This window comes from Sphaeramia orbicularis, chromosome 2, assembly GCF_902148855.1.
Source record: "Sphaeramia orbicularis chromosome 2, fSphaOr1.1, whole genome shotgun sequence".
NCBI lineage: Eukaryota > Metazoa > Chordata > Actinopteri > Kurtiformes > Apogonidae > Sphaeramia > Sphaeramia orbicularis.
This window is the reverse complement of record NC_043958.1, coordinates 15,689,729-15,705,268: the sequence shown is the minus strand read 5'-3', so window position 1 is coordinate 15,705,268 and position 15,540 is coordinate 15,689,729. Positions and strand designations below refer to the sequence as shown.

The 15,540-nt window shown below is 36.5% G+C and overlaps 1 protein-coding gene across 4 annotated transcripts in view; it reads right to left on the bottom strand.

Moving 5' to 3' along the window:
* Positions 1–15,540, bottom strand: part of LOC115434311 (microtubule-associated protein tau-like) — a 97,468-nt gene that overhangs the window by 28,027 nt on the left and 53,901 nt on the right. For all 4 annotated transcript variants that reach the window (XM_030156215.1, XM_030156208.1, XM_030156232.1 and 1 more), the window contains 2 exons: positions 2,294–2,469; positions 151–225 (listed from right to left, as the gene is read on the bottom strand). In XM_030156215.1, coding sequence (XP_030012075.1) covers positions 151–225; positions 2,294–2,432 — 214 coding nt within the window. In that variant the 5' untranslated portion in view covers positions 2,433–2,469. The remainder of the gene's footprint in view (positions 1–150; positions 226–2,293; positions 2,470–15,540) is intronic.

Below are 15,540 nucleotides of genomic sequence, written 5' to 3'. Positions count from 1 at the left end.
CTATCACACAATATAGGGCAAGAGAGAGAGGAGATATGCCTAATCTACAAAGAAGATGCTGTTGTTTGCGGATCTTTCCTGCCACTCTCACCAACATTCACACTGTCATCGTGGACGGTCTGAGCGGGTTATAAGTGTGTGTAGGTGTACCTTGTGCCACGGGCCCAATCTGCTCAGCGGATGGAGAGGGGGGAGGGGAGGGAGGCAAATTGGCTGAGTCATCCACTGTGAAGGGAAAGAGAAAGACAGACACACCGGGAAGACGAGACGTGGATGGGAGGAAGGAAATGAGCGGCTAATATCTCGGCTGGCCTTTACTCTAACGGGGGCGCTCCCTTGACTTACAAACGCTTGGGATTCTGCGTGTGTGTTTGATGAGTTGTGGATGCAGAGCACGAATCCCACATCTCCTTCGGGGGTTGATTAGTGGAGCTTTTGCTGACTCATCATTGCAGAAATACACCGAGAGAAAACTTACCTCCAATTGTTTTAAAGAGGTAGAGGAAGCTCATAAGTACACTTTGTCTAAATGATTTTGTAGCAGCTGCATAACCAGAAATACCAGTAAAAAACAACAACCTTACATAAATCCCATGCATATGGACAAAATATACCCAGGCTAAGTAGCATAAGTAGAAAGATAATTCCTGAAAGTGCATAACAATCGTACATACAAAAAAAAAATACAACAACAACAATAATAATAATAATAATAATAATAATAATAATAATAATAATAAGCACTTTTTCTTGTAATTATGACTTGCAATTCCATAATTACGAGCTCAGGATCTTATAACAACAAAAAAAATAAAGCATAGTTATTAATTATCACTAACCTGGGCTACAGGACACTTCAGTGGGAATATGAATGATGGCCCAGTGGATTTAACCTGCTTAGTTATCCTAAAAGTAATATAGGAAATACTAATACTCCTTAATTAATGACATTAGTATTAGCTCATGTACTTGACCTCAGGGGGTTTGACTAAGGCAAAGGTCCCATAGAGGTAAAAAAGGTAAAAAAAAAAAAAAAATTGTGATTTGAAAGGTAAAACCATTCTAAAAGTTGAGAGATCCTAAAAAAGCTAATTTTGTATTGATGAGATATTGTCTTGTAATGAGAAGGTATGACATTCTGAACTTGTAATTGAAAGATGTCATTAGATTCTATTTCATTGTTATATAGTATTGTCCTGAATCAAAGCTTTGTTTCCTTCCTTTGTCTGCTGTGAAACATTGGTTCCTCTGTTGTGTTTCACACGGACGCTTATTGTGACGCACAAAGAAGCTTCAATTCAGGAAAACTGCAATAGAATATTTTCCTTCAATCAATTCCAGTTGATTAATCGAATCGTGAATTTCTGCATTCACTTCAAGCACCTAATCGATTAATCAGTTGCAGCTCTAATTATATTTGTGATACAGTGTATTTCAACTGACTGTCAAAATAACCAGTGATGAGTTTTAGTTTGAAGAAAACTTGATGATACCATTATATAGATCTGTGTAAACAATGACCTTCATACTTCATTCTGTGAGTGACAGAGTCTGTGAAAAAGTAGCTTCAATTCCAGGTAGTTTTTTGTGGCTGTGAGTTTATTCTGGTTCATGACTTCACCCTGCTATCGATAGAGTATAATTTATTTACTTCCTTAAATAATACTGAAGACTTCTAAATACCTTTAACACAGTTCAAAAGTCATTCACAATCAGACAAAAGAGGGAAAACTTACTTGTGGTTTGTTTGTGATTTGATAATATTGTGGAATGACAAAAGATATCTATTGGATCAGCTCTTGAGTGCCCGTCTCTTTGCTAGACACAAATATTAAACTTTTTTTTTTTTTAAACTGCCATCCACTAGCCTGTGCTTTTCCCTTCTGTAATGATTGATGGGTTTGACTGAGACTGAAAAAGACTAATGTGCCATTTCTTTCCCTGATGATCAGCTGGAGTTTTGATCCAGCTCTGATCTTGAGCAAATTCAACTGTGAAACAAAACAGTTTTGGTTTCATTAACCCTGTGTCTTTATTATTTTGTGTGACAAAATACAATTCCAATTCAGAGTCATGCACATTTTCAGTACTCAATCACATGTGAAACAGTTAGGATTATTAAATTGTCTTTCAGGGATTGATCGCCCTTGCCTGGCACAGACAGTAGAACCAATCACATTGACCCATAGTGGCAGTGTGCACCAAGGCAGCCCAGTCAATGCCATTGACCCGGCACCGCATGCACATGCAGGCACACATGCTGGTGAGCATACAGTTATGTGCAAATTCCTACCTGTCGTCCCACCGTGTGCAGCCGCCCCGCCATGGTATCCGTTCTCCCTGTAGCCAGAGCTATAGGCAGAATAGCCATTCTCGCCGTTCTCTTGACCGTTGGAGGCCCAGTGCTCCTCTGGCTGCTGACCGTCTGCCATGCCTGCTTTATGGGACACTGGGGATGGGACGGGTCACCTGATGGAGCAGAAAGATTCAGATACTTTATTTAAATAAAAGTAGTAGAGAAGTATTATTAAAGAGTCAGAATGAAATTGTTATACATTTGTGTGTCATTTGTCTTCTTTTTTTGGTTGATTTATTTCCATATATTGGTGTGTTCCTTTAAATCTGGAATTTCTTTTGCTTACTTATGTTTGAAATAAAGTCTATATCTATATATTTAAATAGAAGGCCACACTGTGCACATACGCCGCAAGTTAAAGTTCTCATTAAAAAACTGTCAATATCATCATCAAAATGTACAAAGGAATGTCAACACAACGGTCATCATGGTGAACATATATAAGCCCATAGGGACTCAATAGCTACAAATGCGTGATGATGAAAACAAAAGAAGTTTTTTTTTCTCTACTTTTTCTAGTTTATATTATTTGTACCAATAGATTTGAAGCTTTGTATACTTCATGCCCAGATAATCATGACATTAGAAACAGACAACATCCCATAGTATTATTGCTCTCATAGTTGAAGGTCATAAGACTTAGTGTACATAGCGACCTTTGCAAAAGTCACATATACTGTCAGAGGGAATCAATCACAGTCTTTACACAATGTTTGGAGTTCCCTCATATGTTATTAAAGGAAAACAGAGTCAGCCCATATTAGATCTCTACTGTGTTCAAATACATCAAGAATATTTTTTTTTTTTTGCCAACAGCAAATCAACCTTTGAACATTTATCTAAGCTGATGTTCAACAATATTTTGATGGAAGTGTGTACCATGTGATGTTGGGGGTGTACAGTATGTATGTTAAATTTCAGATAAAATTGATAAAAACACAGTTTTGCTGCTATAGATCATTCAGGTTTTGCAACTTCATATACCATTTTTGTGTACTATATGGAAATGCATCAAAGCCTGTTTTCTACTCTGTGCCAATGTAATTCCTGTAAATCCAGGAGGGTTTATAAGGTTCTATATTGATCTTAAGAACCTAAAGGATTTCATCTTTCAATTTATCACAGACATGAAAAACAAGTCAGGGCATAAAATGGATGAAAAAGAAACATCTGTAAAACGTACAATATTACATATGGTGGAAGAGAAGAATAAAGCAACGGAAAACAAAAATACTTAATGTACATAATTACTTCCACAGCTAAAACTATGAGGTGTGCCTGTACAGGAGAAGGATGGAAGAGAGACTAATGAATGAAGGGGAAAAGATGCCAAAAGACGGAGTCCTCTGAAGCATCTCTGTCAGGTCTGGCACATTACTGATGCCACATGGCGGTCATAAACCAGCCAGTAGAGGGAGTGAGGCGCTGCACTGTTCCTCCACCGGCTCAGCCTCTGCTCAGCCTTTGTCTCAGCATCCACGTGCTGAAACCTGTATCTTCTTTGCAATGCTGAATTTTTTGGTACAATTTCAATGTTTGTGCCTCAAATGTACAATTAATGAATCACATGCAGGGTTTTTAGCTTTGTCTGATGTAATGATATATGAAGAAAGGTGGTGGAAGAAGCTGTATGTAAGATTAAACTGACTGTACACATTTACCTCTTCAATATTTACCTATGAACCTAAAAAAAAATACAACTAAAAGATCAGAAAAGAGCAAAAATGTGAAGGTGCACTGCAGTAGCTTGTGTATGAAACAGAAAAAGGGAGTGAGTGAACACACCCTTCATTTCCCCTCAACATTGATAAGGAGGTTGTTACCATAGCAACCTGAACAGGTCTTACCGGTGTCCAGCAGATGGATTTGAGAGTCTTGCTCCATTCAGACAACAATGTGGCCTTCACACACCCAAATCTGCATATAAGAGCATCACATGACACACACTCGCAGCAGCGATTAGCTCCAACTGCCCTCAGTGCAACAAGCTCCTTTCCACTGATTTTAAAGGCTTTATGCACTGCTGCTATACCTTCATTATCATTAATCCCTCCTAAAAGAGGTTCTTCTGTCTTTAGAGGAAACACACAATTGCTTTTTAAACAAGATTAGTAGGTGGTCCTCTGCCTGGAAGCCAGGCTACTAAATAACATCATTCTCATCAAGCAGCTGCACCTAATTTCATCTGAACAAATGATCACCGCTCCTGTCCTCCGCCTGCCTCTCATTTCCTATGTCTGCCTGCCTCAACTCTACTGCCGTCCTGCTTAATCCACCTCTTTATTATTTTTGTGCTCTTTTCTTTTTAATTTTTTCTCCTGACTACTCCCTATGATTTCCAGTGGCAAACAACACTCAACATGTGACCAATATCATCATCCTGGGTTAAAATGTAATATTAATAATAGTCTAAATGAAGTTTTTCACCCTTCTAAAGAAAAATCGGTAAACTGTATCATAAATGTTAAACACATACAGTTGCATTCATCAGCAGGCTAGCAAACAAACCTTATAGTACAATAAAATACCAAATAATAATAAAGGATTAAAGGTACAGTTTTGATCCTTAAGGCACCAACAGACTGTCGGAGCAGTTTACCAGAAACCACACAACCACCAGGATCTTAAAACCTCGCGTATGACATGTATACAAAAAAAATGGGATAAACAACATCATTTACTGAATCTGAGGTTACAGTGGAGGTAAATAAATCTGTAAGACATAATCTACCTCCACTACTAGGGTTAAACAACAATCCTAAACTAATGCTGTTGCTGCTCCAAAGTGGTATTAATATACAACCTTGCCAAAAAAAAACAGTCCCACAAACTAATACTTTGTTGGACTGTGTTTAACATTGATTACAGTGTGCATTGCTGGATATAGCTTATGAAATGTATTACTGTTTATTTCTGTTTTTGAGGGTTTTTTTTGTCACATAACATTGCTGAATCTATATCTGACCAACTGAATCAACCCCAGATTAAAACACTGCCCCCACAGGCTTGAACTGTAGGCACTAAGCATGATGGGTAATCACTTCAACCACCTTTCTCACCCTGATGCATCCATCCCTCTGAAACAGGGTCAGTCTGGACTCATCAGACCACATGAACTTATTCCATTGAAGCCCAGTCCAACCTTTATGATCTATATCAAATTGATGGTAGTTTAAGAAATGAGAAGTTACTCACTACATCAGTTCGAGTTCAAATCACTGCAGTAATCATCTATTTACTTGATTTTGTTCTGGCTTGTGTAAACATGCTATGATAATACTTCTGGGCCTACAATAAGGTTCTGGTAAACTTCATGAAAAATGTACAAGCTCTTTTGACAGTCGGGTTAGTTTACATCCACTGTAAGGTAGTTCAAAATGAAAATGATCTTCATTGACATGAGCGTTTTAGAGTTTAAGTTGGGAAACACTCTCCAACTCTAACACAACTGAAAGAATATCACATGAGCCAGAAGCCCAATGGAAATAGGAAATATTGCAAATTTATTAAAAAAAAAAAAAAAGAGTTTGTCAGTTCTGAATGTAATAAGGAATGGAAATGGTACAGAAAGGGCCACATGGCATGGACGTGATGAACCAGAGAAGGTTACAGTCACTGATCAGATCCAATAAGGTTGTGAGTGGGGGTGTCACTGCTTCCAAAAATCTCAGTTTCATACACTTTTACACAAACTAAAACAATGTCAGCAGTGAATCCAAAGGCCTCTGTTTTAGGGAAGCTAAAACCAAAAATGTTTTAGTGTGGATGTCGCCTTAGTGTAGCTTCTTAAACACAGCTGCAGAAGAGCTGTCAGTCAAGAAACTATTATAACACACGACAGGCAATGCACACAAGGACTACGCCCTAAATCAGGGCTGTCAACCTCATTTTGGTTCAGGGGCTATATTTAGCCCAATTTGATCTCAAGAGGGCCAGACCAGTAAAATAATGACTTAATAACCTATAAATAATGACAAATCCAAGTTTTTCTTTTTGTTTTAGTACAAAAAAAAACCTCCCAATTAAATTATGAAATATTTACATTTTACAAAAAAGATGTGAATAACCTGAAAAAACAGAAATTTAATTTGAAAAATTAGTGCAATTTTAACAAAATTATACCTCGACTTATTATTTATACATGTACATTACACACAGTGTTACATAAACATTTGGTAACAGGCAGAATATTGTGAAAATTTTGGAGTTTGGAACTAAAATTTGAACAATTTCTACAATATTACATCTCTTATTATTAACACAACTACAGATCACAGTGGATCCATTAATGCACATAACACTTAGTAACAGGCAGAATATTGTTAAAATTGCACATTTTGGGTTGTTCATCTTTGTTTTTATTTATGTATTTATTTGCATTTTTTGTGAAAGAATAGTTTAGTTTTGTAAATGTAAATTGTTTCACATTGTAGTGTTATTTTTTTCCACTTAAATTTTTTTCACATAATTTTTCACAAAGAAAATTTGTAGTTGTCTTTATTTGTGGGTTATTGTGTTGTTACTTTTTACTTGAGATCACATTGGTCTGTATGTGGAACCTGAACCAAAATGACTTGGACAACCTTGACTGTTCAGGTTAATTTTTGCTCTTTCATCCTGCGGGCCGGAATGGAACCTTTGGCAGGCCAGATTTTGCCCCCGGGCCGCATGTTTCACACCTGTGCCCTAAATTATCCCTTGAGCCTTAATACAGCTTGAGCAGGTGAGTTATGATCAAATTCATCTGGTTTTCATCATCAGGAAAATGAGCCTTAGAGACATGTTTTACAAGGTTTGAGGGACTGAGGATTCTGGAGCTGCAGGTTTTGGCGCTTCTATATTGACTTCATGTTCAGACCCAAAGGATGCCACTTGCAAAAATATATGATCTCTGATTTTCTGTACTCTCCTTGTACATATTTCTCTTTCGTTTTGTCTTCTTCCTCAGAGTCTCTGCCTCCATCCACTGCTCTGTTCCCTTCATATCCCCTTTAAGTCTCTCTTCCCTGCAGGGCTGCATGTCAGCAGGCTCTATGTGATCAGGGCTAATGTCTGCTGCAGTGGGAAAATGTGAGGATGAGAGGAGAAAGGAAAAAAGAAGAAGAAAAAAAAACAGGAGGAGGAGGAGGTGGTGGGAAAAAAAGACCTACTGACACTTAAAGATACTGGGCCAAACTGTCTGAGACTGAAAATCTCAGCCCTGGGCTCACAGTCTGGTCCCAGCTGTTGCTAAGGAAGGAAACTAGTGCGCTGACAGCCAGATTGTGCGGATGGTGGTTTAGAGTTGACCGGTTTCCAGCTGCCGTTTTGGCAATATTAACATAACATTCACAGATTGTCACCGTGAAGCATGTCATGAAACTCAGCTACTTATGCTACGACTCAAAAACACCTTCAAACATCTGAGAAACCAAGGCTCATGTTTTATTTTCACCTGTCAGTTGAACAGCTTAAACCTACTGTGTACAGACACTCAATGACAGACCAAGGACTTTGACTCTTAAACCAACAAGGACAAAATAAAGAGGCATGTTTTGGTCTAAAGCATTTTATTTATTTTCAAATGAATTCTTTTCAGCCACAATCCAAGGCTAAATTAGACTGACCACATATCATAAATTTATCTTTTAAACCAAAGTCTGGAATATGTACTCACATAAAATAAAGTCCTAAAAAGACTTCTGTATGTTTTCAGGTTTATTTTTTATTTGGAAGGAAGGAATTCCATTAAGCCACTGCCATTTCTAATAAAAAAAACACGATTTAAATTGTTTTCTAAGTTTCTAATTTAATCTTATTTCCTGTTTTGCCCTTCTAGTAACATACTAAACTGCTAAATTCTTCCTTTTTTCCTCTTTGGTGTATATTTTACCCTCTGGACCTTGCTCTCCAGTCATGCCCTGTCATCCTAATGTGGCTAACGTGATCTGACAGCCCTGCTCTATCATGACTCCCCTTAAGCTGTTTACAAGTCTGGCTGTGTTACACGGACAAGCAGAAAGTATAAAGCACATTTTTTCAAGACGAAACCCAAAAAGCATAAGTTTGTTTTCCTAAGAAATAATCTACACTGATTGAAACACATATGCAATATATGAAATATGTCATGTTTTCAATTCAGGTGTACACGTATTTCATATATAAATTCAGGATAGTATAATGCATTTGTGTTTGGGAAGTTTCAGCAAGTGTAAATTTTTTTTTGTTTTTTGAACAATGTGACAAAAATGCCCAAAACTAAAAAAATAAAGACACTTCTGGGCTGTAGCTGGAATTGGCTGCTTGTCATCATGTGAATTTAATTAAACCAAACTTTCACATATTTTTTTTCATATGTTACCCATATTTTATGTTGTCTTCTTGTTAAAGTTTTTGCAAGTAATTTAGAGACACACAAAAATCTGTGTTTTTTCAACATTCAATCAAAAAATTAGACTTTAAACTGATTTGACATTCATCTTGACAACTGTCATCAATCGTTTTACTGACTGATTATAAAAAGCTTTATCGTGATACCATTTGTGGCCCTTGCCTCAATGTATAGTTTTTTCCTTTGGTCCACTAGGGGGCTCCATATATTGCAAATATACAATGTATACTCTTAATCTTTTTGTTGGTACTGTAGTCCTTACCTATTGACAGGCCAGAAAAATAAATAAATAAATAATTTAAATTGTGAATCATTCACAAAGAAATTGAGATTGAACATTTTGCCGTGTGCCAAGTCTTCTACATTTACCTCATTATCTTTAGTTCTATCTGACCCATTCCAGGGAATATCTGACAACCATTCATCTCTTTTGTGGCTTTATATTGATTCTACTTCACCTACAAAGTCAAAAAGACTACCAAATGGGTAGAAACTGTCAACAATTTGGTAACAATGCTTTGGTTTTACACCCGAACTCACAAAGACCTGTCAAACCCTGTTACATCTTTGCACTGCAGTGACTTCTTGGCTTTGTTCTGGTTATTATTCTTTTGTCTTTCAGGGCTGTGCGTTGTCTCACACATGGCCCCCACTACTCTCCCATCTACCTTCCAGCCCCATCATTCCTCCTCCGTATCGACCTCAACCACACCCTCGCCCTAATCCGACCTCGCTCGCCTCCCCCGTCTGCGCTCTCCCCCCACCACAATCTGGGTCACTCCATCACGCACTCCATGAAGTGCCGCTGACATCGGAATGTCACCATCCATTAGGAGGAAGGATGGAATCTCCGGCAGCCAGTCTCAGTAGGCCAACCTGGCCTTAATCCTCTGTGTGAGCTATCCAGTGTGTGTGTTTCTGTGTGTGTGTGTGTCTGACAATCTGAGTTCTCAGCCTGGATCAGCATGGCCTCCAATTTTAGGTATGATTTTCTACACTGGAAGCACTAATGGGATGATTAATAGTATAATTTATGCGTCCAAAATGTCCTGAGGAGTGCTGCATTTCAGCATTTTAGTTTCTATTTCTGATAATAAAATAATACATTATTTAAGGCTTTGTCCTAGATAATAAAAGATGATTTTTTCAAGAGGACCTTATAGCACTGTTAATTACAACCTGGGAAGCAATGACTCTCCACATTCAGACCTATGTGAAAAAATAAATAAAGAAAAATCTCTTTCGTTAAATCAACTAGAATTTGGATTTAAATTGGGTTTTTTTTATTTTTCAGTTCACAATTGAATAAGTGTATGAAAAAACTTTCTTAATATTTCTCTCTAAACTAAGTAAGTATGTAAGTAAGAAAGTACATAAATAAATGAAAAACAGTGTGCTCTAACTTTAACCCTATCCCAAAATAATTACTCTATTAAATGTGTTGTAATGTAACCACAAGATAAAACCATAGATGTTAGTTTCACTGATTTGGGTCTTGGTTTCATTGGTTATATCTCTATAATAATAATAATAATAATAATAATAATAATAATAATAATAATAATAATAATAATAATGCATATTACTTTGCCGACTAATCCATAAATTTTGCTGTTAGTTACTTGTAAGTTTGCAAAATATTGAAAACTTACGAAAACAGCCCAAGATGATCCATTTAAATTAGTTACTCAACCAACAATATTAAAGCAACATATGTTGAATAACTCTAACTATAAAAAACATTAAATGTTTACATGTGTGAGTTTGGCTCGTTTTGTTGGAAAAATATTTCTGTTCAACTCAATTGCACAGAATATATGAGTCTGTCAATCAAAACAAGTGTGTGATCATGGGAGTTGTTGTTTCACCACCAGTGGCATAGAATACCTCTGACATGACTGATAAGGTAATGTATGAAACATTTTAGCCATATAGGTGATTAAAATTCACTCTGTCTTGTCATTTTAATGAAATCAACACACGTAATAGTAGTAGCTAATGATAAAAAGCCAACAATAGATGAGTGAAAACATTTGATACCAAGCACTGTGCAAAAGTCACCAGTGGGTTTGTCATTTTAGCCAGATTATCATGCATATATTCAATTCTCAGGCTGTATAATAAGATACAACTGAAATAAACAGGAAATATGAGAACAGCCACTTTAACTTAACATTCCTTAAAGTCCTTTATGCAGATAATATGACATTTACAGCACTAATCTTGTGTTTTTTTTTCTTTTACACCAGGTTCATTCCACACATGTCAAATATTTCTTATTGTTATACCACAGGTCTAGTTATTTTTTTATATTTACTTGCCAAATTGTTATATACGTTACATTTAAAGCATGATTATTCAATGTATTATTGTGCATCATGCAACATCAGACCCAATAGGAGCTCATTATTCTTTTCTATTTAAGTACTGTGATTATCCAGAACTTTCCATGTTACATGTCCTCCTCATGTTAACCTCTAATCAACCCTGAATCCAGTGGCTTCCTCCTCCACAGCAGCAGACGACAGATTATGTTCTGCTGACTCAGGAGGTTATGGGGGGGTTGAGATATAATGAGTGCTGCTAGTGAAGTGTGAATGAACAGTGTATATGGTGAACGACGGCGACACACACACACACACTCACATAGATGAGGTGCAGCGCTCACACCACTCCTTACAGATTAACTACCGTAATGACAGCGGTATACGTGCACTGAGATTATGGGACGGACTTCGACTTGATCAGCTCATTTCAACAATTGTACAATGAAGCATCGAGGTACGTTCAGCACATCCAGTGTCTGTGCATTGTTGTCAGATAAATCCTTTTTCTGACGACCTGTGAAGGTCTCTACTCTCTATACTTGTTCACAGTCCTCAGATCTGCACATAAATCTACTCCTCTCAGCCATGGTGGACTGAGATAGGAATGGAGGAAAAAAAAAAAAGCCTGACATTTAATCAATTCTCATTGATGAATGTCTCAGTTTACATCTCTATTTTTAACCATTTGGGGCTAAAACTTGTATGCAGCGAGACTTAAAGTGTTTTTTAATACTTAGCAGGCACTGAGATATCAGTCACTGTCTGCGAATGGCATTTCTGTTCAAAATCAAAAACAATGTAGAGAAGGGGGATACGTTTTAAATATTTACAGGACTGAAGCTGAAATCTTCTCCTTGTTTTTCTGGATAATGTTTTTCATTTACTGCTAGAAAACAGCTCAGCAGCTAATCCAAAATACTTATACTATACATAAAAATACTTAAATACTCCAATTTTAGACAATAGTGACATAATTTACATACATGTCTTCACATCTTTGACAAAGAAACTGACTGTAGACTTATGCTGCTCATGTGATTTTACATAAATCCACAGCTGAAAATTGTCAGAGCCAACGCACTTGAACATTATTGAGGCTTTTGTCCTCTGATTGGATGATATATTGATTAATTGACAGTTACACAGTAAGACAGATTGTGGAGGTTTGTCTCAATGTCCTCCATTTGTAATAAGTACTATCTCTTGTATCTTATATCTTCAAATAAGAAATTAATGTCAAAAGCCTGACAGGGTAAACTACATATTGCTAATATTAGATCTAAAAAAAAAAAAAAAAAAAAAAAAAAAATCTGTGTTTTCCCACCATGCACCATAACCACAGAATGGAGAAATGCCTACTTAATGTTAAAAATATTCTAGCATTACTTTGTTTTGTTATCATTTTCAATTCTTGATAACTGTTTGTCTTGTTTTTTCCTATTTTGCTTTGCTATTCCAATCTGACCTGTCTATATTTTTAATATCGGAATTATTTTTACTTCATTCTGTCATTCAACTTGACCAGAATTCCCTGTCAGAGATTGCACATATATGGTGCGCCTCACAAAAACTGCCTTAATAAATAAACTATATATGAGTGATTCACACACAAAACTACGTAAAGTTTCAGTGACGCAGCGCTTATCAACTATTTTAATAATCGATTTATTATTTAAGTCGTTTTTCAAGCCAAATACTCAGGTTTTTGGAATTTCCAGCTTCTAAAATAAGAGCTTTTTATTAACTAACATGGTCATAAATATCAGTGTTTTGTAATATTATCAATACTGACTCATGGGCCACAAGGGCCACTAATTCATAGTAGACATATTAATATACCTGATTGAATAATATTAACATATAAAAGGATGTTTTACAGTAAAATATATGGGTTTTGTTTAAATAGTAAATGCTATTTTAAATACATAACCATACATACATGCCGTTTCTATTCACTTGTTTTTGAAGATATAGTCCTTAGTAAATAGAAATCATTCACCCAACATACTTTACAGGGCAAGTGGTTGAGAAAACAGACAACTTCTGTGTCAGTTTGTGTCATCTTTTTTGTGTTGGAGTAAATGACACCGTTGCTTCTCTGTGCCTTCAGTGTGTGTTTTTCTGAAATAAAGCCTACATTTGCCTAATGTGATGGCCTCTCTTCAGGACAACTCAAGGCAGAGGTGAAATCAAACTGGCTGCTGCATCTCTTCTGCATCCTAACTCAGATTTATTCCCTCCTGTCTTCTACTTTCAGCGTCCAATCTCATCAGTGGAGTGCATGTTTCCTGGCACACATCAGCCCCATCCACAGTGATGTCATCGTTCCCATGGCGATACAAGCCCTGGGAGGGAAGGGGGGTGGTGGATCGTCAGTGGGGGAGATGCTGACAGCAGAGAGCGGACTTTGACCACGTTATGGATCCTGAAATAGGTCACCAGATCCTCCAGGCGTGGCCCCTGGGGTCGCTGCTAACTGCACTGACACAAATGGGAGCCGAGCCATTTAAAGTCATCGATACTCTCATAGCTGGTTACTGGTCAGGCTCTTTGGGTCATTTTAGGCCTTTATTATGGTAGTGTAGGAGTCAGTTTGTATCATTCTTATTTTCATCAGTGCTTTGCTGTGAAATCTTTAAAAAAAAAACAACCATGAACAGTAAGAATCAAAAAGTGTGAAGATAATACTGTGTACTAGAACTGCTCTAATGATACAATACTGACAAGGAAACCTTTTTTATCTGCTGTGGATGTAAATAAAAAAAAAAAAATGTTGCAAATGCAGTACAAATTGAACTAATATTAGTATTATTTTTCTAATTTAGCAAGATTAACCCATAAAGACCCACTGCTATTTTTGTGGCACTCCCAAATGAATTTTTCTCTATACTTTTCTTATGTAATTCATCATCATTTATTATAATATTATCCTTTGGGGTTTTTTTGCTCAGTGAAAGTCAGGTATTTTATTATATTTAACTCACTGATAATGTGGATGTTCATAAAAGCTCAGATTAAAGTTGAGGGTTATTATATCAGAAACAGAGAAAACTTAAAAAAGGTGACTTTTTCAGCAAAGATGTCAATAACTAAACATAAATCAAGTGTATCTATCCATTATCATTGATCCAACTCCATGGGTTTTACTGGTGAATCAACGTTGTAGAAGATGGTGGTGTTTCCATGGTAACTACAGCGCCTCTGAACGTTCAAATGAATCATATCTGATGACTATGAAAAGATGACAAATTGCATTTGACACAAATTATTTACATGTATTGATAGAATTAATGGATCAAATCTTATTTAATATTTTGGATCAGTAAATGGTTTTGGTCAGCAGTAGATGTCTGGGTCTTTATGGGTTAAAGGTCTGCCAAAACAGCAGAGAATCTTCACGCTGTAGCCAAGGCCATACAGGCAACTATGTGGAGAATAAAAAATTAACTATTCTCACATTCTGCAAATCAGAAGCAACTTTTTAATGAAGTCCTGAGCCATTGTATGTATCTGTGCATGTCTAAGTAGTGACTATCCTGTGCAAGTCTGATGTCATGGTACCTTAAAACTAATTTCCGGGTCTAAACACTCAGCGATGTAGCCTGTGTCTTTAATTCTTTTTTCAGTGTCTAAAATAGCGTCCATTTACACTGCATTGCTTCACTTGATTCATCTTCTTCTGAACAGGACAGCACAGATAAAGGGCTGAGAAATGACATGTGAAGTGCAGAGCCTTATCCTGTATCAGGAGATTCCATAAAGATGGCAGATGCTGTGGGAACTAACGTCTTTTAGGTCCAAATGTAATTTGTTTTCTCTTTGTTTAACAATTTTAGTTTTTACTTATCAGCTTCATCCATTTCCTCTGCTCTTTGTCATCCTTGTGAAGCACTAGAATGACAACTGGATGTGTTTTATGGACTCAGATACAGAACTACAGCAGACTGACTACGGAGAATTGAACAGAAGCGGATCCAGAAACAGGAAATGACATCACAATTAACAAGCAGACTGAATATAGGGACAATGAACTCAGCATGTAATTGAAGATGATGTTTGAATTTAAAGTGTAATACCATCAATGGTCACTACATGCTCTGAAAAACCATCCCCATTCAAAAACATAGCAACATCTACACAAAACACTCAGTATAGTTTTTTTCAGTAGTAGTAGTAGTAGTAATTTATGCTGTCGATAATTACTTTAAAAAACAAACAAAACTAACATATCCATTGTTCCATAAAGGGTTTAGGCTGAAGTTAAGACTTATTTTGCCTAACCCTATTTACAATTAACACAATGTTTCCACAAGAAAACAAACTGACTAAATTTTTTTTCAATGTAATCATTGCTAAAATACGAAAGAAGAGAATACATATTTCATTTTAATTCAGGTAAATCGTGTCCTCATCTCAACTACCAATATTGATCCTAGTCTTTTATACAAGTCATTTCCATTTCCAGTCATTATGGTTTTAAGTGTACT